The 25,706-nt window shown below is 37.7% G+C and overlaps 1 protein-coding gene across 1 annotated transcript; it reads left to right on the top strand.

Annotated features, from left to right (window-relative positions):
• The first annotated feature begins 2,807 nt into the window (after positions 1-2,807).
• LOC121734067 (organic cation transporter protein-like) lies at positions 2,808-25,706 on the top strand. Its single transcript, XM_042124480.1, has 6 exons — positions 2,808-3,106; positions 11,769-11,970; positions 17,930-18,185; positions 22,315-22,947; positions 23,441-23,622; positions 24,221-25,706. Exons 1-6 carry the CDS (start codon positions 2,937-2,939, stop codon positions 24,401-24,403), a joined length of 1,626 nt encoding a protein of 541 aa, XP_041980414.1. The 5' UTR covers positions 2,808-2,936; the 3' UTR covers positions 24,404-25,706.

The raw sequence follows: 25,706 nt of genomic DNA on the forward strand, positions 1-25,706 counted from the left end.
TGAAGATTCAAATACGGCCCAATTAGGCCGTCTGTTATTTAGTCTGCTTCGAGCGCAGTCACGAACGTGCCGCGTCTTGTCTTACCTAAATAAATTGAAAATGACATCGTGCGTGTTTCGAAAATGTACCAATTATGACTCGAAAGTAAACAAAACACATGGAATCTCTTACACATGTCTTGATTGCAATAAATACCTCGATTACTTACATTTTCAATTATTTTTTCGAACAATCTGGAAAAAATCGAATTTTCGTCATAGCTCAGGCGAAGAAAGAGACAGCGATACGATTCGACGTTTAAAAATAGAACTGTCTCTTTTATGTAAATGTTTTTCCTATCTTTTGTTTCACTTATCTGTCAAATTTGTCAATGTTTGCAATTTTGAACTTGAAAATTGTTCGGAAGAGATTTAAGCCGGAAAATAAACACACCGGCAAAATTAGAGGAACATAACAACATTTTCAATTTTTTTTAAATTGTTCACTGATTTTTATATATTTATTTATTTACTAATTGATTATAAAAAAATAAATTATAAATATATAAATTTAGGGCATAAAAACGTGAAAAATAGAAAAAAATCAGCAAAAATAAAAAAATTAAGAAAATCTTTGAAATTTTAGTAGTAAGTTTTTAAGATAAATTCTCCATTTTTATTAAAGAAATGCCATGTTAAAAGCGTGTAATGCCTTCTATAGATCTCAAGAGGGCCTGGATACGCCATTCCATGCTTGCATTTTAATTGTCAATCATTTCCTGTGGGATATTCTCCTACTCCTCCAGTACCGCCAACTCGAGCTCCTGGACACATTTTGGAGCTGGAGTTTTAACTCGTACTGTTCACCCATTGATGTGCCACACGTCTTCAATCGGATCCACATCTGTAGACCACGCTGGCCTCTCCACCTGGGCTGCGCCAGCATCGTTTAGGTAATGATGCCCAATTTTCTTACTCTATGGACGCACATAAAATTGAAATTACTACCTAAAATTGTGTAAAAGGAACACCATGCAGTTCCAGGATTTCGGTGCTATAGCCCTGTACTGTCAAAGTACCATCATCTATAATCATCAGCTCCATGCGGGCTCCAAATCATATGCAACTCCAAACCATTACGAAGCCTGCATCATAGGCCACTGTTTCCGGTAAGTTTGATGGCCTGTAGCTTTCCTTATGATTTATCCACATTCTTTATCACCCGTCAATACAATGTACACAGAATTTGCTCCCATCACTGTACAGCACAAGATTTCACTCACTTGTCTAATTTTGATGTTCACGCGCAAATCTTAGCCTGGCTCTTCGGTGTCCTGTCTCAAGTTTTGGTGCCCTTGCTGGCACTTTTGAGTTTAATTTAACTTCTTTGAGTCTTCTTCTTACTGTACAATCACTTACACGTTCATCTTGGATCTGTTCCGACAGGTTTCGTGTCTACATAGCAGTTTAAGGTCGATTTCTTAAGTTTTGTTTCCTTAAAAATGGTCATCCTGAACCATTGTCACCCGATATCTGCCTTGTTCTCGTCTCCGAACGTAAGATCCAGTCTCTCTGAAGCGTTGAAAGTTACGATGAACCACGGAAGCCGACACACCTAAGGCCTGACTGACCGGACGGTAGGTGTGACCTTTCTCTATCGTGGTTACAGCTCTAGGTGTCGCAGATGCTGGGAAATCACTAATTTTGTATCTAAGCAATGTGGTCTTCCAAAAACCAAACAATCAAATGAGCTGAGCATACCTTGCACCCCGCTAAAACGCCATTCTTATCAGGAACACTTACAACGTCAATAATCGAAAAACACTTATTAGGGCATAATTGCTATAAAAACCCTGTCAACTTGCCAGTTTTGTTCAATATTTTATTTCTTGAATGAGCTTAGAAGCTATAAAAAAGGCTTTCAGACAGCCCGACCCACTTCAGTTCAAGTTTTGGCCCTTTTCACCTATGTTCCGCTAATTTTGCCAGTGTGTGTAGTATGGACGTAACATATCTGTATAAGTGGAATATCATTGGTGAACGGTTTATGATTAGTTTAATTCGCGTTGTTTACAAGTGTAGGTGCACTATGGATTTTTGTTGTTTACGTTTTGTAGACGTTTTATACGCATATTACGCATTCGTAGCTTTGCCAGGATTTTGAGTAAAAAAAACAATAATAATATGATGCACTTCTGTGTAATAAGACGTGTAGTGCCAAATGCAGTGCAGTTAGTTAAAGTCTGTCAAAAAGTGGCAAAATCGTAGTGTCATCCCTTTCAAATCAATCTAAGAAAAAGGGATGACACTACGATGTTGCCAATTTTTAAATTTCCTCAATTTTTTTGACAGACTATATTAGACAATTAGTTAGCAGGGGCATGCAGCATCAAAAAAATGATGATTGAATGAACCATAATCGTAATTTATCGAGTACCTAGTTGTATTTTTTTATGAAATAAGGGGGCAAACGAGCAAACGGGTCACATGATGAAAAGCAACTACCGTCGCCCATGGACACTCGCAACATCAGAAGACCTGCAGGTGCGTTGCCGGCCTTTTAAGAGGGAATACGCTCTCTTCTTGAAGGTTTGCACGTCGTATAAGTCCGGAAATACTGCTGTATAGCAATATAATAACCACATTTAAAAATCTTTGTCATAAATACCTCAAGATCGTTTATGTATACAAAGGTACTTATTTCTTACCAATATTTTCATTAACATTCTTCAATTAGTTATGTTTACTGAAATGTTTAATTAATTTCTCCGATAGGTTAGCAATCGAAACATTCTATTCGATAAGACGGTGCAATTGAAAAAATTCTATTACAATAAAAGGCATTATTCTCGGCGATCGCTCGCACAACACTACGGTGGCACAACGCACTGGCCGCGTTTCAGATGATTTAAAAAAAATAAATTCAAATTTCGAATTTCGAATAGTGATGAACAAAAATGGATGCCGAAAAAAGTAAAACCGAAGTTACCGTGGACGATATTCTTCGTTTGCTCGGTCCGTTTGGTAGATTTAATATTCTGAATTATGTTTTGATTTTGTTCCCTGTGTTGTTATCCGGCATTTACTCATCGGTTTACAACTTCGAAGCTTTGGATCTTACATACAGGTAAGCAATAATATTTTGTATCGAAATATTAGACAAAAAAGGTTATAATTAGATCAACATAACTTAACAACAAAATAGAACAAAACACGTCTTGTTTTCTAACCATTCTGTCTTACCTTCTAGATAATTATTAGATACAGAAAATAACAAACTTAGATGCAATCTTCATAATATTATTTCAAGTCCATTTATGTTGTTTTATTAACTATATTTTTATTAAAATTTAGTGTCAATTTGAAGATACAACTATTAATTTTCAGACTTTAGTAATTTTCTAAACGCATCTAACAAAATTAAATAAAAAAATACATACAGCCGAACGTACTAACGTCGCGTACGAACGTATTACCTCCTCCTTTTTGGAAGTTGGTCAAAAAGAAAACTTGAAATGTCAAGGGACACCCGGATGCATAGAACAAAGTTATTTCTTATGTAAAAAATCCTGTATAATTGTATATAAACATATTATACATTACACTTACTGAGTGTAAGTAAAAAAAAAATTGTAACAAAAAAAAAAAAAACAAAAAAAATGAGAGAAACACGCGCTAGGTAGGTACCGCACGCGGCACGGCTTACAAATTACAATTACTGATACATCATACTTAACTATAAAAGGTATTAGCAAAAAGCACAGACATAGATCAAGATAGATACCGTACGTCCCGCGAAGTACTATCAGTTGATTCCTAGGTAGATGGAGGACCTAAGTAGTTTGGTCGCGTTACGTCAAACCCATCGTAATCGTGTCGCAAAAAGTGTCGTAAGTCGTTACAACTTTTTGGTCTTAATTTTTTCCGTCTAGCCCCCTTCGCAACGCGCGATAAGGAACTTCGTTCCAAAAGGAAGTTTAAAATTTTGCATAAAAAATAAAAATCAAATACGCCAACGGAACTATAGTTTATATACTTTAATATTAAATAATAAAATTAAAATAAAATAAATAACTAAGGGGGGCTCCTATACTAAAAAACACGTTTTTTCCCTATTTGCACTCTATAACAGTACGAAACCCTTCGTGTGCGAGTCCGACTCGCACTTGACCGATTATTTCCCCACCCCACTACACCCACCCCTACCGCCCACGGCCTGCCAGCACGCAGATCATCAGAAAAGATTGTTCAGGGAAGTACCCGCTAAAAGCTAACGGAGTTGTAATACAGCTGAAGCCACATGACCGATTGGTCGCAGCTCTCGCAGCTCGATTGGCTATTGCCGAAACTCCCAAAGTATTGAATGAAATATTATTTCAAAAGAAAGTATTTTGTCACTACGCGTCTAATAGTAGGTAGTAATAGCTTATCACAATAGGCGTAATCTTATGTAATATGTAAACGTACATGACCAAAGCGTGAAATATGTTGCAGTGATGTTGGAAATATACGAGTGCGCACGTGTATCCCTTGATTGGGGATTGTTCAATAATCACGTAGTTTGACAGGACAGAGTTTGACAAAATCACGAAGAAGTTAGTCTAGATGCATCTTCTCTATGGTCCATGCTGGCCCACTAAAGGCCATCGTCATCGTGAAGACACACGATACTGACATGACCATCGTCCGCCATCATACACCACTACCCTGTCTACACAGTAAAGATCGCTTGTAGTGGGCCAGCATGGACCATTGTGAAGAGGCATCTTTAAACCTCGCTACGTATCAACAAAGGGGAAGGGGGGTAGTTAAAAATAATTTTAAAAATCACGTGATTAATGGACGGCCCCTTGGGCCTTGATAGTACATATTAGAGAAACGCGCGCTTGCATATTATGTACGCTTCAATAGAATCCGGGGTTCTCAAAACGCGCGTTAGCAAAGCGCGCGCTTCAAAACGCCCAATGTGTACCTGCTCTTATAGATGGTTATAGCCTACAGGTAATATGAATTGTATTATCCGGAATGAAGAATGCCGGGCATAAATGAAAATTGATATGCGCTGAATGCTGATGCGATAATGCTGAAAGTGGAACAATGGAAGAGCGATTTGTATAAACACCTACTTCCTATAAAAAGTCTGTAATCTCGTGGATCGCACCATAGCGTCCAAAGTCTCAATCATGAGACGAGACTAAGATAAATTCGTTCACTTTAAATATCGTGGTTTGGACCGCAGAAACACCTAAGAGAGTAAAACATAGAAGTTAGACGTGGGATAGCCATGCTTCCGCACGAATGGGCCGGCTCGACCGGAGAAATACCACGATCTCACAGAAAACCGGCGTGAAACAGCGCTTGCGCTGGGTTTCGCCGAGTGAGTGAGTTCACCGGAGGCCCAATCCCCTACCCTATTCCCTTCCCTACCCTCCCCTATTCCCTTCCCTTCCCTACCCTCCCCTATTACCCTATTCCCTCTTCAAAGACCGGCGCACCTGCAGCTCTTCTGATGCTGCGAGTGTCTATGGGCGACGGAAGTTGCTTTCCATCGGGTGACCCGTTTGCTCGTTTGCCCCCTTATTTCATAAAAAAAAAGCTGAAAAGTAGATTTAAAAGAAAAATATATCCGACCGTCAATCAACCGGGACTATATGGGTGCACGGGAGTGCCCCCGCCAAGATGAGCCAAGCGATTATATTATCATCGCCCGTCATTCTGACCAAACTGATGAACAGTGCCAGACTGACCGTGTAACCATTATCTTACATAATTTGTAATGTAACAACGTTGAACTATTTTTTCATCTGTGACAGATTGTCATAGTTTTTCATTCGCATAATGATAGATAATGAAGTTATTGTCAAGTGCGATTACGATCACGAAGTTCGCTATTTGTCGCAATTTAAAATCGCAATGGTTGGATAATCTATGAAAACCACTATAATTCAATTCGTGTGTTATTAGGATGACTTTAAATGCTTTTAGGGTTCCGTACAAGGTACGTACAAGGGTAAAAACGGGCTATTACTAAGACTTCGTTGTCTGTCTCTCTATATCCAGGCTGTATCTCGAGAACCGCTATAGCTATTCTTCTGTTTTCACTATAACAAATAATATTAAAAACAAAATAAAATCAATACTTAATACAACAAACGTGATTTTTTGGCCTTTTTTGCTCGACGTTAATAACGGCAAGTGGCAAGAGATAGACACTTGAAATTTTCACAAGGTTTAATTATAATATATTATGTAGATACTTTATTAATTAATTAATATTAAAATGAAATAAACCCTTCGTGCACGATTCACGAGTCTCTCCCTACGAATGTTATGGACGGAGCAATATGGAGTTTTTTTTTTTTTTTACAATATAAAAGCGAAGAAAATTCTGAATAGAGAGGTGGTTACGGCAATTTACAAAATTCGAATCCCGCTACCATCGCCGTAGCAACTAAGCTTATGTCACCTTTTGATGAAATCATCATTCATCGACTTGATGAAAAGAGAAGTTAAGGTTATGGCGGATCAGGGCACAATTCTGCATCGCACTATCGAAGATTTCAAGTACGCCTGATATTATACGACAGCTGCTGCTGAAAGATTTTAGTGTTAAAATGTCGGATTACCATTGTCCATCTGTCACTTTGTCTATTCTTCCGTAGAAAGAAACCGCTTGCATGGTGACCATGCTAAGCCTACTAGAAAGTCGAATGGGGATTGGGGACTTAACTATTTATATATTATATATATATTATATTACTAACCTAACCTAACCTAACCCGCCTACAACCTTGCGGTCGGAAGATATTCCTTCAAGGCTATCTTAACCTATGAGATAATATGGTTCTTATTTCTTAAATCACCCAACTATTATCCTTCTAAACAGGCTAGAACTGTATGCTTAGGGTGGGTTGCACCAAAGTCCAAATTACTTTTACTATAAGTATCTATAAGTATAACAAAATGTAAAATTAACTGTCAAATCTCTAATTCTCTAGTTATTAGGTCAATAATGGACGCCATATTTGACCTTAACTATAACAACGCCTCTGGTGTAACCCACCCTAACATAGTCATACAAAGGCGCCGAGATATAAGTACTACGTACGTAAATATTCGTAAATTTCGTACTGAAATATTCGTGGAAATCCAGAGAAAGTTTATATTAGAAGGGAAGTGAATACAAAACCGGGTCATCTAGTTTGTCAACAGAAATACTTACTTTTAAAATGACGTTTAATACTGAAGAAATTAGTACCATTTAGTACTGATGCAATGGGACCGACGTTCGCTTCTATTGTTTACCTTAAAAGTACTTGTCGTCGTAATTGTTCAGATTCAGAGTAACTGAAGAAAGGGAAAAAAATTACTCATCAGTCATCTTTATAAAATCCTTCGCTCTTGGAACCTGGGTCTTTAGTCAATTTTCATTACAGAATTTCGACAGCACGACATTTTTCAAAATTATTTTTAATTCATTTTAAATATTGTATGGGATTTGTCATGTGTAGTTTTTAATGATTCACTGGCTATTATTTTTAATCAAAAAATTTAAACCTACTTCCAACCAAAAAGTGTTAAATAAATTTTCTTACTCAGTATTTCTGTCCTCAATCTTCTTAATTTTGAAGTCGGTAGTCGGGGCACCGACTGGACTTCAAATACCGACCGACTATTAATGGTTTTCTATAAATAAATTTTAGGGGTTGGCATTTTAATCACGCATTATAGGGAGAGGGGAGGGAACGGTGGCATTTTATAGTTACCCCTTTCAAATGACACCTGATTTGTGTAGATAGGAGATGCATAGTTTTTTAAATACGTGTTTTAAGTTACGTGTGACGGAACGTGATTTTTTGTTAACGTGTCTTTAATATAAATTTTTCACTATAGTTAGGTACCGTACGTTTTGTTTTACGCGTAATTTGTTGTTAAATGTTTTTAAGTGTCATAAATATATGAACAGTATACAATTCTTAGGTAATGAATTATAGCAATGTATCACTCCGTGCTGGCCCAATACGACTTGGTTGGGTTAGGTAATAGATGGTTAAGCCTTAGCCATCGTGATTATTTTTTTGTGAACTCCGTCGACTAATAATTGAAGCCAGTGTTATAATATAATATATCTATACAAAATATAGAGGGTGCAAATAAACCTTTAGTTAGTTTGCCAGGGTGCAAATAAGTGCCTATAATTTATTACGCAATAGGGCATTACGATAGGGTATTGCATTCCCGCAGTGTCACAAAAGTAATATTTTTGCGAATCACGTGGCACATTGCCGCTGCACGTGACCATGGCGCTCGTGGCCAACGAGTTGCTGGCGTTTATCCAGCACGCCATCGGCACTATGGACGAGGTCAGCATCATGCAGATGTGCAAGTCCTCCTCCAGCGAGGTGATTTGCAAGGGCAAGCAGCTCCTGTACGAGACGCTCGGACAGAGCGCGAATATGCCGTCGCGACGAAGAGACGGAACGGAAAGGAGCGTGCACGACATCATCTCCCTGCTGAAGCAGACGGATCCTGATGAGGTGCCAGCTTTTGTGGCAAAGGAGCTGCACAAGCTGCCGCCCGTCACATTGGACCACGTCGACGTCGTCAGCCTACTGAAGGACATCAGGTTCCTGAAGGAGTTCGAGGTAGATTGCAGGCATCAGAGTCTACGATCAGTGACTTGCGTATTGAATTATCGCAATTAAAAAGTGGTAATTCAATATGTAGGTCACTCGTCGAGGAGCGCAGGCGAGCACGTTTAGCTCGTCAGCATTATCGGACGGGTCAACGAACACCGCCACTGCCGCCCCGCCCCAGCTCCCCTTCCGGTTGCGCCGACGCCGAGTCCTCAGGCGACTCAGCAAAACTTTGCGACTGTTGCTGGTCGCCCCACACCTCCCCCGCGGGCGAAAACTAATAGGGTGAATGAGAGCCGCAAGGCTCCGAAGATACGCGAGACTAAGGAGAGCCGCAAGGCTACGAAGAGCCGCAAGGTGGAGTCTTCTCGGCTTGGCAAGGACGAGGGCAGAAGGTGCGATTAGGAGGGCTTCATACTGGTGAAGAGGAGGAAGAAGCCCGCCGCCCGCAACCATCGCGGCACCGCACCATACGTACCTGAGCTGCGTCTGCGGAGCGAGGTCCCCGCGACGCCCCTGTACATATCCCGCCTGCACTGGTCCATGGAGGTTAAGGACGTCATGGACTACATCCAGAAGAAGACGACTGAGGGTCTGAGGGTCGAGCGTCTGCAGTCTCGCCACAAGGTTAACTTCAGCTTCTTTGTGGTGAGAGTACCGACGAATCTTCTGTCGACTTTCGAGGCGCCGGAGTTCTGGCCGATGGATGTTATCGGAGGTTCGGAGACTCCGGAACGAAGCGAGTCACGTCGCCGGCAAAATGTAACACTGTTAGTTTTTAAGTATAATATATAAAATATGTATGTTAGTTTTAAGGTATTTATTATACAATTATATTATGTATGTTAGATTTAAGGTATTTGTTATATGGGCCTCTGATGCCCGAATTAAATGATTTGATTTGATATTCAAATGCAACCCCCATTACAGATCTGTAAACATAACAAATAATTAACTGTGATGTAAATGATATTATGATGTTTCATATTTTATTACTGCACTAATAAACAAAATAAATTTAATATTGTTAGCACAGCGCAATAAAAACACTGTTTTTATTGCTCTGGGATTGTTAGTATCAAGTGAAGATACTAGTGATGATAATCACTATAGAGTAGTATAGAGGATAGACTATAGAGTATATAAGCCATAAGGTCTCCCCTCCATCCGCAGTATCTCTATTCTCTACTGGTATGTGCTTGCAGTTCTAAAAACACGTATACATGTGCATGTACCTAGTGCCGCAAACAGGTCAAAAAGATATTTAAATTGATTGGATTTTATCATGTCTACTAACATAGTTTTTAAGTATTATAATTACTAACAAATTATGGACTTAGTCTGAAATATATTATTTATTTATTATTAAAAAAACCGGCCAAGTGCGAGTTAGATTCGCCCATGAAGGGTTCCGCAGCAGCAATAAGGTTTATTTTTATGAAATCAAAAGGTTTTTGAATTATTTTTATATTTCAGTTGATTTAATGAAAGTTAATTTAAGGTTTACCATTTATGACGTATAAAAAAACTATTCGCTAGATCTCGTTCAAACCAATTTTCGTTGGTAATCATATATATTTTTTAGACTTATCATGCCTTTAGAACACTTTAGAAGATAGAGGGGGGAGGGGGGACACAAATTTTTCCACTTTTTTTTTATGAAATAAGGCGGCAAACGGGTCACCTGATGGAAAGTAACTTCCGTCGCCCATGGACACTCGCAGCATCAGAAGAGCTGCAGGTGCGTTGCCGGCCTTTTAAGAGGGAATAGGGTAATAGGGGAGGGTAGGGAAGAGAAGGGAATAGGGAAGGGATTAGGGTAGGGGATTGGGCCTCCGGTAAACTCACTCACTCGGCCCATTCGTGCCGAAGCATAGCTCTCCCACGTATATATACTTTGAAAGAGTCTCTCTCACAAACTCTTCAGGTTAGAAAAAAATTAAGTATATTTAAAACTTCAATATGATTTTTGAAGACCTATTCATGGATACCCAACACGCATAGGTTGATGAAAAATAAAATGTTTGTTGGTTTAAGAGGTTTAGGTTTACTATTTATGACGCATAACATAACTACTTGCTAGATCTCGTTCAAACCAATTTTAGTTGGTAGTTTTTACAGTAATGTACATCATATATTTTTTTAGGCATATCGCGCCCTTACTTTAGAAGTTAGAGGGGGGGGGGGGGGGGGCACACATTTTACCACTTTGGAAGAGTCAGAAAGAAATTCAGAGTTAGAAAAAAATTATATTAGAAACCTCAATATGATTTTTGAAGAGCTATCAATAGATACCCTACACGCATAGGTTAGATGAAAAAAAATGTTTTTTGTTTTAGTTGTAGGTACCTATGGAGACCCTTAAAATATTTAATATTTTTTCCATTTTTGTATCAAAATCTTAATGCGGTTCACAGAATACATCTACTTACCAAGTTTCAATAGTATAGCTCTTATAGTTTCGGAGAAAAGTGGCTGTGACGTACGGACGGACAGACAGACAGACAAACAAACATGACGAATCTATAAGGGTTCCGTTTTTTGCCATTTGTCTACGCCCTACGGAACCCTAAAGACACTGTTTAAAGACTCACTCACTTCTGTTCAATAATTTTGAATTCAGATTCCAGAATAACTTTTGTATGAAAATACAGTGGTCTAATGCTTGCATTTCTATAAGCAATATCGAAATTTTCATACTATGCCTATCTTTAAGGACTCAGGAGCTCTGTTCAGTAACTTCGGAAATTTTCATATTATGCCTATCTTTAAGGACTTGGTGCGAAAAATCTAAATAATAAAATTACAAAAAAAGGATATGGACGAACAGTCCATAGACGGCCACCATTTTATAATAAAAAAAAAGTACTTAAAACAAGATCATTATCACACAATTTGTCACAATATATTTTCAATATTAGTCTACTGTCTACGTGTTATTCTGATTGAAGTACCTATATAAGCTATATTATTGTAAAGATTCAATTATAATCCGTTCAGTAGTTTACGTGAAAGAGCAACAAACATCCACACGTCCATACATCCATTATCCAAACTTTAGCCTAGTAGGACTAATCCAAACTCGCGCAATTCACACGGCACACCATATTCAAAGACCGACACATTCGTGCTGAAGTTAAACATGTTTTTCAGATGCGCGACAGAGTGCGACGACCCCGCAGCCAACTACACGGTGCCTCATGATGAGAATGGAGTACCAGCGAAATGCCTCCGCTACGCGCCCGCCAACATCTCGCTTACCAACGACACATGTTCGCCACACATGTTTGACAACACAACGGAGATTGAGTGCGACTCGTACATTTATTTTGAAGACCACTCCATCGTTAAGGAGGTAATTTTCTTTATTTTTAACACGCTTTTATAAGCTTGGGACATAGTAAAAGGAGGGGAAGTAAGTTATCTTCATACAAAGGCACCGCGCGCGGCTTGAATGTGTGCGTCATAGTATCAATGCGTCGCGTCGCCACGTACGGCACCCAACAAAATCTCGGCCACTTTTACTAGGCTGGTACCGCCGAGATTTTGTTGTGTGCCGTACGTGGCGACGCGGACGCATTGATACTATGGCTATATTCTGTGCTATGGCGCACACATGCAAGCTGCGCGCGGTGCCTTTGTATGAAGATAACTTACTTCCCCTCCTTTTACTATGCTTGGGATGTCTGTATGTAACGGAATCTAAGAATCTAAAATGGTGCTCAAAGAGCACGATTTTTATTTTACCTATCACCATTCACCAGTAATCTAATGAATTCGAAACTTTGCATTACGTATGACAAATGACAATGCAATAATCTGTAAAAAATTGACTATTATTATTTAGTTATGCTGTACTTGTTTCTAACCAACTTCCAAAAAGGAGGAGGTTATAAATATTCCGCTGTGGATGTAATATTTTGGTGATATCCAGTAGCCAAATCTGTTTTCTGGATGTTTGAACACAGCGGAAAATCTGGCCATTTTTTTTTGGGTCTTTGAACGTTCATACCTTATTTAATAATTAAATCATGAAAAAAAGGAAAACATAGGGACATTGTATTAGTGGCCGTAGATATTCAGGAAAAAAATTATAACTCTACTAGCAGTATCCAGGGAGGAAACAGGGGACAACGTTTGTATGGGAAAAAAGGGCGGTATGGACTCCTCTTAAGACCAACATTAATTAGTTTACCAACTACACTTACTGCTACAAAATATAATCGTAATTACTAATTATTAATTACCAACATTTGTAAGCTCTTCCAAATTCCAATGCATTTAACATAATATTGGAATTAATTATTTGATCCATGCTACATTACATAATAATTAATAATATGCTTATTAAATACAATGACGCAAACAATTATTATATTTCGGTAACAATTTTTGGCCAAATATGCGGAAGCAATAGTAACACCTGTGTAGACATAGACATTTACCTATTGTCTACTATAATATTATCACTCATCAGGCTATTACGTATGTTTCAACTTTTAAGAGCCCTTGTTTATTTGCCCTACGATGAACTCACATGATTGCTATCAAGCTTGTCTGTTTGCAGAAAACACAATCATAGACAAATACAAGTTTATAAACGCCTGTAAAATGTCCATCGTTGCCCAACGTGAAGAGGCCGCTTATATATTACGAGCTTTTGCCCGCGGCTTCGCTCGCGTTAAGAAGTATTATTATATACAAACTTTCATCCCCTATTTGAACCCCTTGGGGTTGGAATTTATTAAAATCCTTTATTAGCGGATGCCTACGTCATAACATCTACCTGCATGCCAAATTTCAGCCCGATCCGTCCAGTGGTTTGGGCTGTGCGTTGATAGATCACTATGTCAATCAGTCAGTCACATTTGAGTTTTATATATATATATATATATATATATATATATATATATATATATATATATATATATATATATATATAGATTACTATTATAGCTGTGCCCCGCGGTGTTCTTGACACAAAACTCTCAAACTTGTATCTAAAAAGAGTCAGGAGTTCTCTCAGCACCTTCCGAACTATGGTATACCATGGTGCAAAATCGTACTTGTTGGTAGCATATGCTCAGGAAACTGATGTCACCACAATATGTTTCCATATAAATTAGGAGTTCCCTCGGTTACTTATGAATCCCTTCATCAGGACACCACTTTTGTGTGGTACCAAATTAGGATGATACCCTATACACCAAAAGTAGTGTCTTTTGTTATAGCGGCAACAGAAATACATTTTTTTAATGTAGACTATATACCTAGCTGTCGCGGTTTTTGAGATACAACGTGACACACAGACGGGCACACAACGAAGTCTTATAATTGTCCCGTTAATACCCTTGAGTACGGGACCCTAAAAACCATTACGTGCTCAAACATAACCTTAAAAATACTTGAATAAATATTGTAATTTGTTGCCATATTGTTCAAACAAACATTGGGGAAATAATATTTGGACGAATTTGCAAATAGTGACATATTTTGGTGTTTGAATTTGAACGTAACTTGGTCAATATTTTTTCGGTGACATTTTAAAATCATGGTCAATGTAGTGGTCAATGTTATATGACCTGACCACGACCTGACAACATTTAAATAATATGACAAACATAGAATAATATTATCATTATTGTAACCAAATCATTTTGAACACAAGAACACACCGTAGGATAGACAAAATGACAGACTGCCAAAGAAAATCTGTCAGTGTTATTAAGTAAGGAAATAACTACCTACTCATTCTACTTTAAGGCCCACCACACATTCCCACCACTGCAACTCCTGTGTCGCCAGGATCAACAGTGGTTACCAACCACGAAAACCCTTTGATATGATCTCAGGGAGCCCGAGGGACAAGCTAAATCTGTCTTGGGACCCGCAACGAAATTAATCAGAAGAAATGTAGGAGGAGTAGGAGATATCCAATTTCCCTCCCCAAGCAAAGCGGGAGACAGCCAAATTATAATGACATTGATGTCCGAACAAAGGTGGAAGCACCACGGGAAAAAAAATTAGTTATACTTAATACAATATGCCTACTTCATAAAAAAAAAACTAGGTACCTACTCATCTAGAGAAGTTGCGAGAAGTGTTGCTTTCTTATCTGTCTTCAGTCTATTGACATTTTTAGTAAATATACCTAAAACTACTTACTAGTTATTACTACTACACTATACTCGGCGAAACATGGCGGTAGCGGTCATTGACTCCCTGTCAAAAACTTGTCATTATCTATATAAACCGCGATTGACAATGAAGTGTCATACGTTATCAATCGCGGCTTTGTATAGAAAATGACAAGTTTTTTGACAGGGAGTCAATGACCGCTAGCGCCATGTTTCGCCGAGTATATTATAGCGCTAGGTATTTTCCATAGCAATACCATCAACGTAATTTTATCAAGTAATAACCACATTTGTAAATTGCCACAACACATAAAGGCTGAGGAACGAATTGATTACTTCAGACTTGAGAATTTTGATTAAAATCACTGGCGTTTTTGATAAAACATCACCCCCTATTTGTGGAAGAAACCAATCCACATTTTAGATAGAAAACCTTTCTTTGTGTCTACTGCTTCAAATTCAATTGCCATATTTAGGGTGGGTTGCACCAGAGGCGTAGTTAAAGTTAAAGTTATGGTTATAGTTAAGGCTAATTTAACTTTAACCATAACTTTGACCTCAGAATTTGACAGAAGATGTTGCTGGTCCGACAAGGCTTTATAAGAACGTGGGCGGGGGCGCTGCTGGTAAAGGAGAACTGTCAAAAATGGCGTTTTTGTATGATGACAGCATTAGTTCCTTTTTTCGCCACGTGCATTTAAAGCCTTGTCGAGCTCTTTATGGTTATGGTTAAATATGGCGTCTTGGTGGCGTCCATTTTTAACTTTAACCAAAGATTTGACATTTTGCATTGTAGTTAAAGTTATAGTTAAAGTTACAATTATAGTTCAAGCAGTGACGGATTAAGACTACTTGATGCCCTAAGCAATCCATGCCTGTGTACCCCCCCCCCCCCCCATCCGTATGTCAACTAGAATCTGTCTTGAAGCTTTTACCACCTAAAAACATTAGTTCTTTTTTAGAAACTTTTTTTGGTGAGGTTTTTGGTGAAGTGAGAGTGGTGAGACGTGATGCCCTAAGGACGGATGTTTTTTGTCCTTCTTCTGGTGCCCCCTCAGACGTGATGCCCTAGGCAATTGCTTAATTTGATTAAGGGTTAATCCGTCACTGAGTTCAAGTAAGTTGGTGCAACCCACCCTTAGCCAATAGTGTGATGGCGCCTCAGAAGTCAGAACAGCAAAATCGGTTCGGCGGTTTGGGGATGATTGGCGTGAAGAGGTAACAGACATACGGACACTTTCGCATTTATAATATTAATGAAGTACTTACATTCATAAAATTATTCGTTCAAAGCTTGTCTTGATTTACAATACGACACGATCACGATATCGTATCGTCGGTAATAAAAAAAACACTTATGGCACTTAAGGCACATATTCGCAACAACATATATTTAAAACGCACACAATGTCAAAATGTGCCATTTATGTTAAATTGAGTGTTACCACTTACCGTGTTATTAAAATGATAATGCATGTCGTTTTGTTATAATAACCGAGTTTTGTTGCCTCATGAATCATTGTTTACAAATAGTTTATTGTAATTTCATATAATTAATTCTATGTGACTCCTAGTCCTAGAGGTCATGTGATTAAATCGTAATTATGGTAGCTGATTGATTGGTTTAAAGGAGGAAAATGTGAAAATCCTGTAAATGTGTTTTAGAAAAATCTTTGATAGCTTTTGATTAGGAAAAAGTTAAAAATACACGTGTAAAAACATGTCATTATTTTAGAACTAGATGACGTCCGTAACTCCTGGCTTACGCCAAAATAAATCGCACCGTAAATATTTCCGGAATGAAAAGTATCCTCTGTCCAGGGTTGCCATCCCGTTGGATTAGGTTAGGATCATTTCCCCGGATTTGTCCTAGTTTGAAGGGCGTCCGGGGTGCGTCCGGCCGGGTTTTTGAAAAGTGTCCGGTTGAAATCCAGACACTTTTGATGAGAGAAATTTAACTTTTAAGTTATGCGGCAACACGGACTTGAGTTAGTCAGATTTTTACAAATTCTTGTTGGAAAAGCATAAATTGGCCAGACGTTATCGTAAATACTGTTTAAGAGGTGTCCGGGGAAATAACCACATCTCGGCCAAATGTCCGGGAATTTTGTCGTGCCTGACCGGCGAAGGGAATTTGAGTGATGGCAACCCTACCTCTGTCCTTTCCCGGGACTCAAAGTATCTTCATTCATACATGCTTCATACCGAATTTAAGCAAAATCGGTTGAGAGGTTTCGATGTGAAGAGGTAACTGAGATACACACTTCCGCGTTTATAGTATTAGCTGTGATATTAGTATGGATATTTCGTTAAAAGACTTTCTAGTGCTTAAATACTTTTGGGCTGGTCAAACCCTATCTTTGTCTATAATAAACCTATAGAGATAATATATGGTAATAATTTAATTAATAAATAATAATATGATTGAATCACATATATGCTTAGAAAAACTTATTTTGATCATGTTTTGACCTTACTTTTTGAGTGATGCGGATATAAGGTACTCACAAACACGACCTACAAAAACTCTAGAAATCATACTCAGCCTTTAGTACTTGCATCGGTCATATTTCCAGGGAAATACGAAGATGGTTATTTTTTGTACGTTTAGATTTACAAGGATGTTTGATGTTTTGGTTCATAGATGAGTTATTTGTTGTAGGCGCATGGATACAAAGTAGGCAGTAGCTGGCATTAAAATAGGCGCCAGCGGTAGTTTCTCATTTTGGCTACATGCAGAGGCAGATGTCTCAATGTCAGCCAAGTATCTGCATATGCCCTTTGGCCAAGGCATTAAACAGTTGTATTTTGTCTCCGAAGGGGCTGTTTCACCATTTTCTGATAAAGTGCCGAATAGGCTATTCACAACTTTTTTGACAGATTCTCCTTACTTCATCTGTCAAGTTAAGTGGTGGATAGCCTATTCGGCACTTATCAGGAAATGGTGAAACGGGTCCTAAGTAACATTTTACATAAGCACTGTTACGTTTTGGCTATGCACCACATCAGCCTAGTAGGTCTGTGTTTCGCTTCTATGTATTGCCTAGTGCCTACTACTTCAGTTCAAGTAGCAGTATAAATGCATTACATACACCTGTCACAATTTTCAACCGACTTCCAAAAGGGAGGAATTTGTAACTTGTAGTTCGTGTGTTAATTTTTTCCCCTTTTTTTCAGTTCAATCTTGGCTGCCAAGATTGGAAGCGGACGCTAGTAGGTACTGTCCACAACGCTGGATTTTTCATCTCCATACCCCTGGTTGGGCTCATCTCAGATAGATATGGCCGCCGCATGGCGCTGGTCTTCGCGATTGTCTCCAGTGGAATATTCGGCGTCATCAGAGCATTCTCCATCAACTATGAGATGTTCATCGTACTGGAGTTTCTGGAACCGGCCCTGGGTGGTGGGGTTTATACTGCATGCTTTGTTTTGGGTAAGTTACCTACACTCATAGATACGCAATCGTTTTCGTAATGCCAAAAGTAGGACTTTCGTCAATTTCCTTATAATAATATACTTAAGTATATTATCCGATAATAATAATATCTTCCGATAAGTTTAGGATAAGTTATAGGTTGCCGAGAGTATGGAGAAAATATAGGTACGGTACACAATTATGTATGTCTATTGTCTAGACCATAAAGTTAATATACGTAGCGGAATAGAACAACAATCTCGAGCTGTCAAACGAAACCAAAATTGGTTCTCATCTGTCATCTGTGTGATAAACATGTGTACGTATACACTTACACAAGCATGATTGAACATGAATTCTATGAGATTAAATTGTCAACGTGCGGCACGTGCCCACTGTACGTCAAAAAAAGAGTGGTGCTGTCATGTATCACACGTCTCTTTTTACCACACAGTGTTACTGATAGTGACATCTCTCTTGTTCAGGCCTTTGTTTCTCTATTCCGCTAGGTATATTAACTTTATGGTCTAGACATACATTGTGTATATTATTTTCTCTATGGTCTCGGCAACCTTTATCTTATATAAAACTCTACGAGAGACTAGCTCTGCCGAGACCAACGAGCAGCTTGGCAACAAGCACGTAGAGTTTTGCTTGCTACAAGCATATTGAACGTGTACAGTGTTTGATTGATGCTTGAGTCAAGCATTTACATAATTATTCGCTTCCTCCGCACTTGATGAGATTTTGTATTTTAAAAGCTTTTATTTAACTTGCTCTGTAGTCTGTATGTATGTAAAAGTGGAATTTTGGAACTTAATTTTGAAGTAGATATATTTATCCGATTGACCTGAAATTTTGCATACTAGTTCAGTTTGGATGACAATGCACGATATGGTTATGTGACATCACTCTAAATCCAATATGGCCGACCATCCAAGATGGCGAAATAGTTATTTTGCTTTTGCTTGAAGTCAAGGTGCTTGCCGCCAAGCTGCTTGTTCGTCTCGGAACCCCTTAAGATATTATGTTAACCTGCTAAGTCCTAAATTTGTTCTGAAACAACAATTACCTTTAACATCTACTTCTGTATAGTTTTCAAAGATTATTTATTATTAAATTAATAATATTATGTTCTTCTTATAATAGATTTGAGATTCTTATAATAGTTTTGGCTTTAACAAAAAATAGAAGAACCTACTTTAAGTATATTTAAACTTTACTTCAAAATAAACCTCCTGAAACTGTGATCGTAATCAATAAACAGTTCAGATAAAAACAAACTATTTTCGTCGTTAACTTTTACCAATTAAGTTTTTTCATCGTCTTATTTACTGTCAGCTAAGGTCATAACGCGGAACAGTTAAAACGTTCTAACTTCTAATATGGTTCAAATGTAAGTTCCTATACCTAGAAAGGTAATCAACTATCAGATTTCCTTGTAAGGATACACGGTTCCTTGTTGGTCTTCCTAAATCACAGATACATTATTTATCGATATCTATTAATATATTAGGACTAGCTAACCCGACATACGTTGTCCTGTCTTAACGATGATTATTTAATTTGAATTGGTATAATTAAGAAAAAAAGATTAAAATTAGTAAGTATCTCCATGCCAAATTTCATCGAATAGATTTAATAGTTTAGGCGAAAATCATAAAAGTTTATTGTGCAGGAACCGTACATTTTCCGGGACAAAAAGTATTCCTTGTCCTTTCCCGAGACTCAAAGTATCTCCATACCAAATTGTTCTGCCACCAAAAAAGTTTAAAAATCGCTGCATTAGGTTAAAGATACACCTTATATTTTGCAATGGATCGTTTCAATCCGTTAAATTGAAATGGTATTTAAACTGGTTTCTGAGAAAAAAGTTTTTCTTTGAAATTTTAGGTAGTAGAAATACCAGTTTACTTGCGAATTGCGGATCAATCGCAAAATTAAACAGATCGTTTATCACGATGACGTCTTCTCTTCTCATAACATTGAGAGACACCCAGCCCCCAGTCTATATCATCCAATTGCCTTCCCAAATAATACAGCGGGGCTAAAATGGTCGCTTTGAAGAATTATGATATGTATCATAATATATGATTCATTTTTCTAAAATCGCAAAATGCAACTCTGCTTGCAATTCATTATTGTATTTTTGTACTGATTTGACATTTTGTCAGTTTGACAGTTTTGACAATTCATTTGCTGAATTGATTGAGAGGAATTGTGACCATTTTAGCCCCGCAGGTCATCTGGTATAATCTTAGAATAATAATCCAATCCTAGGTTCCAAGTCCCAATCATGCAAATCATTCAAATTCATTAGAACGTCAAATATTGCACACCGTGTGCCTTTCAAGAGCCTTGAGCTCTTGAACTATTTGCACCCAGGTATTATGTATAATGAAATTCAAGTACATATCACATACCTAGCCTATGTACTACCAGAGAAGTTAATTTATAGGCAGATGAGGGACCTACGTAAAATGGTCACTTTACGTCAATACTCAATACCAGCCGAATCACGAATATTAACATGAATTGAAATAACCCGATCAAAATATGACGTAGGTCCGCCTGGCGCCTTCTGCCTAGGAATCAATTTCATCGATGGTACACTGGTACATATTATTATTATTAAAAATGTATTAACTAAGTATTATGTTATTACATAGTTATTAGGTTGTCCTTTTTTACGTGGAACAGGATGTTTCTTACTTCTTTAAGGCAAGTCAAATAACTGGTAACCAAGTCGCGATTTTGCTACTTTTGAATTTTGATATTAAATGGATTTTTAGGGTTCCGTACCTAAAGGGTAAAACGGGACCCTATTACTAAGACTTCGATGTCTGTCCGCCTGTCCGTCCGTCCGTCTGACGTCTCCATGCTGTAACTCAAAAACTGCTGTAGCTAGACTTCTGAAATTTTCACAGATTGTGTATATCTGTTGCTGCTGTAACAACAAATACTAAAAATAAAATAAGTAAATTGAATATTCCCATACAACAAACGTGTTTTTTTTTTGCTATTTTTCCCTCCATATCATTAACGGCAACACATAGGCACTTGAAATGTTCACAAAATACTCAGTTGTATACTTTTATAATTAACAATAACATTAAAATAAACAAATAACTAAGGGTAAGCTAGGTAAGTAAGTTAAGCTATAAATCCTATACAAAAACACAATTTTAGCCTATGTTTGCTCTATAGCGGTACGGAAGTCGGAACCTTTATGCGCGAGTCCAACTCGCACTTGGCTGATTTTTTTAACTCGCCTCGTGGCTTCAGTCATTACAATAAGAACCTTTATTTGCAAAAATATGAAATAGTACTATATTATGTTATTTGCGGCTTCAACCATTGAACAAAATATAACGGTCTGTCCTTCTCAACAACTAATATTGTGTACAAGTTCTTATCTTTCCCGATTCTGTTATTAATATTATTATTGTTCTTTAGTATAAAAGAACCTCCCTCCTAGAAAAATTTGGAAGTCATTTAAAAGTGTACGCAATATTCTCTAGTTTACCTGTTACATAACATTTACGAATCAACGTCGCCCATGTCCAATGCAACCAAATTAACCTTTAACGCCTCATCAGCCGCTTGACTAATTGCGTTTTTGTCACTTCCGTTCACACAAAAAGTTTGGATCTAGACAAATGTCACGCTGGACGACTGTAGGCTCAAAATAAGACAAAAATAGCAGGAAAATATGAATATTGCTTAAAATACATCAAGCGTGTTGTCACCAGTTGTGTGATCATTTGATTCGTGAAAGATAAGTAATAAAAGAGAAATAATATAAGTAAAGATAAACTAAGCTAGGGGAACTTTTATTCAATCAAATTAAATATTAATTTGAAGTAATTCTTGAAAAACGAATAAGTATTTAGTATTTAGGTAAGTACTGATATTAATTTAAAATTCAAAAATTCAACGTGTAATGATGCCTACCGTCGGTTCGGAAAATAGCTTGGCGAAAAGAACAGGCGCAAGAAACTCGCTCGGAGCTATCTTTTTCTAAAAAGATAGTCATTCGATGGATTTGCCAAGTAAAGCCGTATAAGCTTTGTTGTTTACAGAAATCGGCTTCAATACCTAATATCATATAATATTTTTTAATATATCATGCAATGTTTCATTCCAGCACTGGAGCTCGTCGGACCCAAGGGCAGAGTTTTCGTCAGCCTCCTATTCAACACAATGTTTATCCTTGGAGGAGTCACCGTCACTCTGCTGTCCTGGTGGCTACAGAGCTGGAGATATCTACTCCTGGTCATCTACACGCCCGCCATCTTCCTTCTCTTCTACCTATTTATGCTCACAGAGAGCTTCAGATGGCTATTCAGTAAAGGCCGCTATGAGGAAGGCTTGAACGTCCTCAAGAAATGCGAAAAAATCAATAACGTGGTCATCCCAAAAGACCACTACGATCAGGTCGAAAAGCACGCCATCATGCAGAGGGATACCAGAAAGTTTGAAGCGAAAGAGATTAATAGGTCCACTTTCAAGCAAGTTCTTATGTCTGGCATGATTTGGAGACGGCTCATGACTTGCTCATTCCTTTGGACGTCTTCCACCTTGGTATACTACGGTCTCTCTATCAATGCTATGGAACTCTCAGGGAATACTTACCTGAACTATATCGTTGTGATCATCATCGAGGCGCCCGCTAATATCTGCAAGTTGATATTCTTGGACCGTTTTGGCAGAAAACGAGTGATTGCGACTGCATTTGTGCTGACCGGGGTTATACTTGTCAACTATGGATTTTTACCAGGTATATTTCATTCCTAACACTACTACTAACCTTATTTAACTTTGACTTAAAACAAAATCTGATTAATTCTTTAGCTGTGTCCAAAATGTCTGAACATGCATGTAGTAGCAAATGATATATTTAAAGTTTTCTCTGGATTTACATGTCTATTGTCTACTTTTTACCCGATTACATCAGAAATAGGTCTTAGTATTTCAAGCTATAGCTTGTCAGAGACAAATCATTAGATATTTTGTGTTCGTCTTCCTATATGGTATACTTCGATGTATTGAGAACCCGAGTCAGGGCATGTACCATGACAGTTTTGAGACTCAAATAAACGGACAAGAATGCCGCCTCCTACTCCAACAAACGTGAAATGACGTTGTTAGAGCAGGACGCGGCATTCTTGTCCGATTGTTTGAGTCTCAAAACAGTTTCGTTGTAGGCCTACAGGTTTTGGTTAAGTTACCAACCTACCGATACTATTATCGAGTATTTACGAATATTTCAGGCGGCGGCAACTGGTCTACAGTATTCTACCTTGGCGGTAAATTCTTCATCACCCTCGCTTACAATTCCCTGTACATATTCGCGGCGGAGGTCTTCCCTACAAACTATAGGACAACACTGCTCGCCATCTGTTCTACCATCGGCAGGATTGGGTCGGCTGTTGCACCGCAGACTCCCTTGCTTGTGAGTATTAATTCTATATAACTACAGTGTGTTAGTGTAACCACCGTAATCCTTGAAACCATCAAATGAGCCCGTCAAAATGAACAACTTTTTCTATGAGAACAATGCTGGGAACTCAAAAAAAATGCTGTCTTCATAACCATAATTCCATACGGATGCCCGGATCGGCGATTTGTATGGGTATGAAGACGGATTTTTTTGAGTTCCCAGCATTGTTCTCATTTTGACGGGCTCATTTGATGGTTTCAAGGACGGTGTTTACACTAACATCTTGTATAATGTCACCGTAATATTGTAAACAATATATTGTCGTTGTCTGGTACCCGTAACACAAGTCCTTCAGGTACTTACCATGGGGCCAGACTGGCGTGGTGTGAAGCGTCCATAGATATATGTTATAAAAATTCCATATTTCGTTTTTTTTAATTTGAATGCTAAAATGCAAAATGTGTATGTCTGTTACTTTATCACAATTGAATCTCTGAACTTGAACTGCTTTTGAAGACATTTTGGGTCCCGTGATATAATAAGTTTAGTTAAACTTAGGGGCAACTCACAAGTAGCATTAATACTTAAACTTGCCATTTTATTTTCTCAGGCGCGTTACTACGAATCTCTGCCTACCCTCGTCTTTGGTGTCATGGCGGCGATGTCCGGATTCCTCGTACTAACTCTACCCGAGACGAACAACCAGAAGCTACCTGACTCGCTCAAGGAGGCGCAGGATTTGGATAGGCGAGAAAGAGACGACAAGATAGATAATAGTACGAATAAGAGCTAAGACCATTTGGAGCCCGCTTCTGTAGTCTGGTAATCATGTCATGTTGCAGACCCCTGATAAAGTAACTTTGAAGAACATGAATTTCAGTGCTTATAGTCTCAATTTAGACCAATATTTAGACGCTTAGATTTTTTACACAATTTAAAAAGCTGTAATGGCAATACCTTGACGTTTGTATCAATTTAAAAAGTTCAGACGTCAAAATTTTAACCCAAAGCAATGAAAAATGTTCTTGTTCATCAAAGTTACAAAATAAGTAGACAGTTGGCTCTCTCGTTTGTTGCATTTATGAAAGAGAAGGCATGATATTTTGACAAGTGATTGGTAAACAAAGTAAGTGGGCCTTAGTTAGTTCAAAGACTAGTAAATAGTTTACTTAATTTGTAGACAGTCAATGTTATATTTGTGTACTTAGGAACTTTAGATACTATAGATCTAAATCGTGTATGCAGATGTATAAATTATACATTGTTTAGTTGTTGTCTGATACGTTAGCTTGACAGAAACATTGTCATCCTTGACGTCTGTATACACATTGGATATTAATTGTTAGGTAAGTTGCTAGATAGTTTTTTGTAGTTTATTAGTCTGTGACTTAAACTTGTTAGACAAAGGTAATATTATCATTGCTGTTATAAATCGAGGAGTCGACGTACGAAAAATTGAAATCTACTGTGCATTGCACAATAATGTTGCTAGCTTCATATTATGTGAATAGTGTAGGTATTATGCATTTTTAAGGTTTTTTTTATGCATAGTCTGTCAAGAAAGTGAAGAAATTAAAAAGTTAATTTCTTCACATTCTTGACAGACTATAGCTGTTACTTTGTATCTGTCCTTAAATTTTCTTTTTTATTATTGTAAGTCTCCTACTTAAAAAATTACATTTACTCGTAAATGCGATAAGTCACTTGACTGACTTTACTATAAGGTTAATCGCCGTGTAAAAGGGGGTAAGTAGTATAATTTACCAATGTGCAATATGATGATAATACTAATTATTAATAATAATTGTTAATATTAAGGATTGTATGAACTATTCGTAATAATATTATATTCGTGTAACATGCCGATTACTATTCTGTAAAACAAAAAATGAATTTTATAACTTTTTTTAGTTTTTTATCAATTGGTTTGCAATGGCAACACTGTTACCTCGATTTCTTTTTTGCGTTCTAAGTTTTATCTACTCGTGTGTCATGAAATAAAAATCTAATAATTTTAATCAACTAGTCGCATATTAATAAGTATTTCTGTGTATAGTCTGTCAAAACAGTAAAGAAATTAAAAAGTGGCAACATCG

Source organism: Aricia agestis, chromosome 15, assembly GCF_905147365.1.
Source record: "Aricia agestis chromosome 15, ilAriAges1.1, whole genome shotgun sequence".
Lineage (NCBI taxonomy): Eukaryota > Metazoa > Arthropoda > Insecta > Lepidoptera > Lycaenidae > Aricia > Aricia agestis.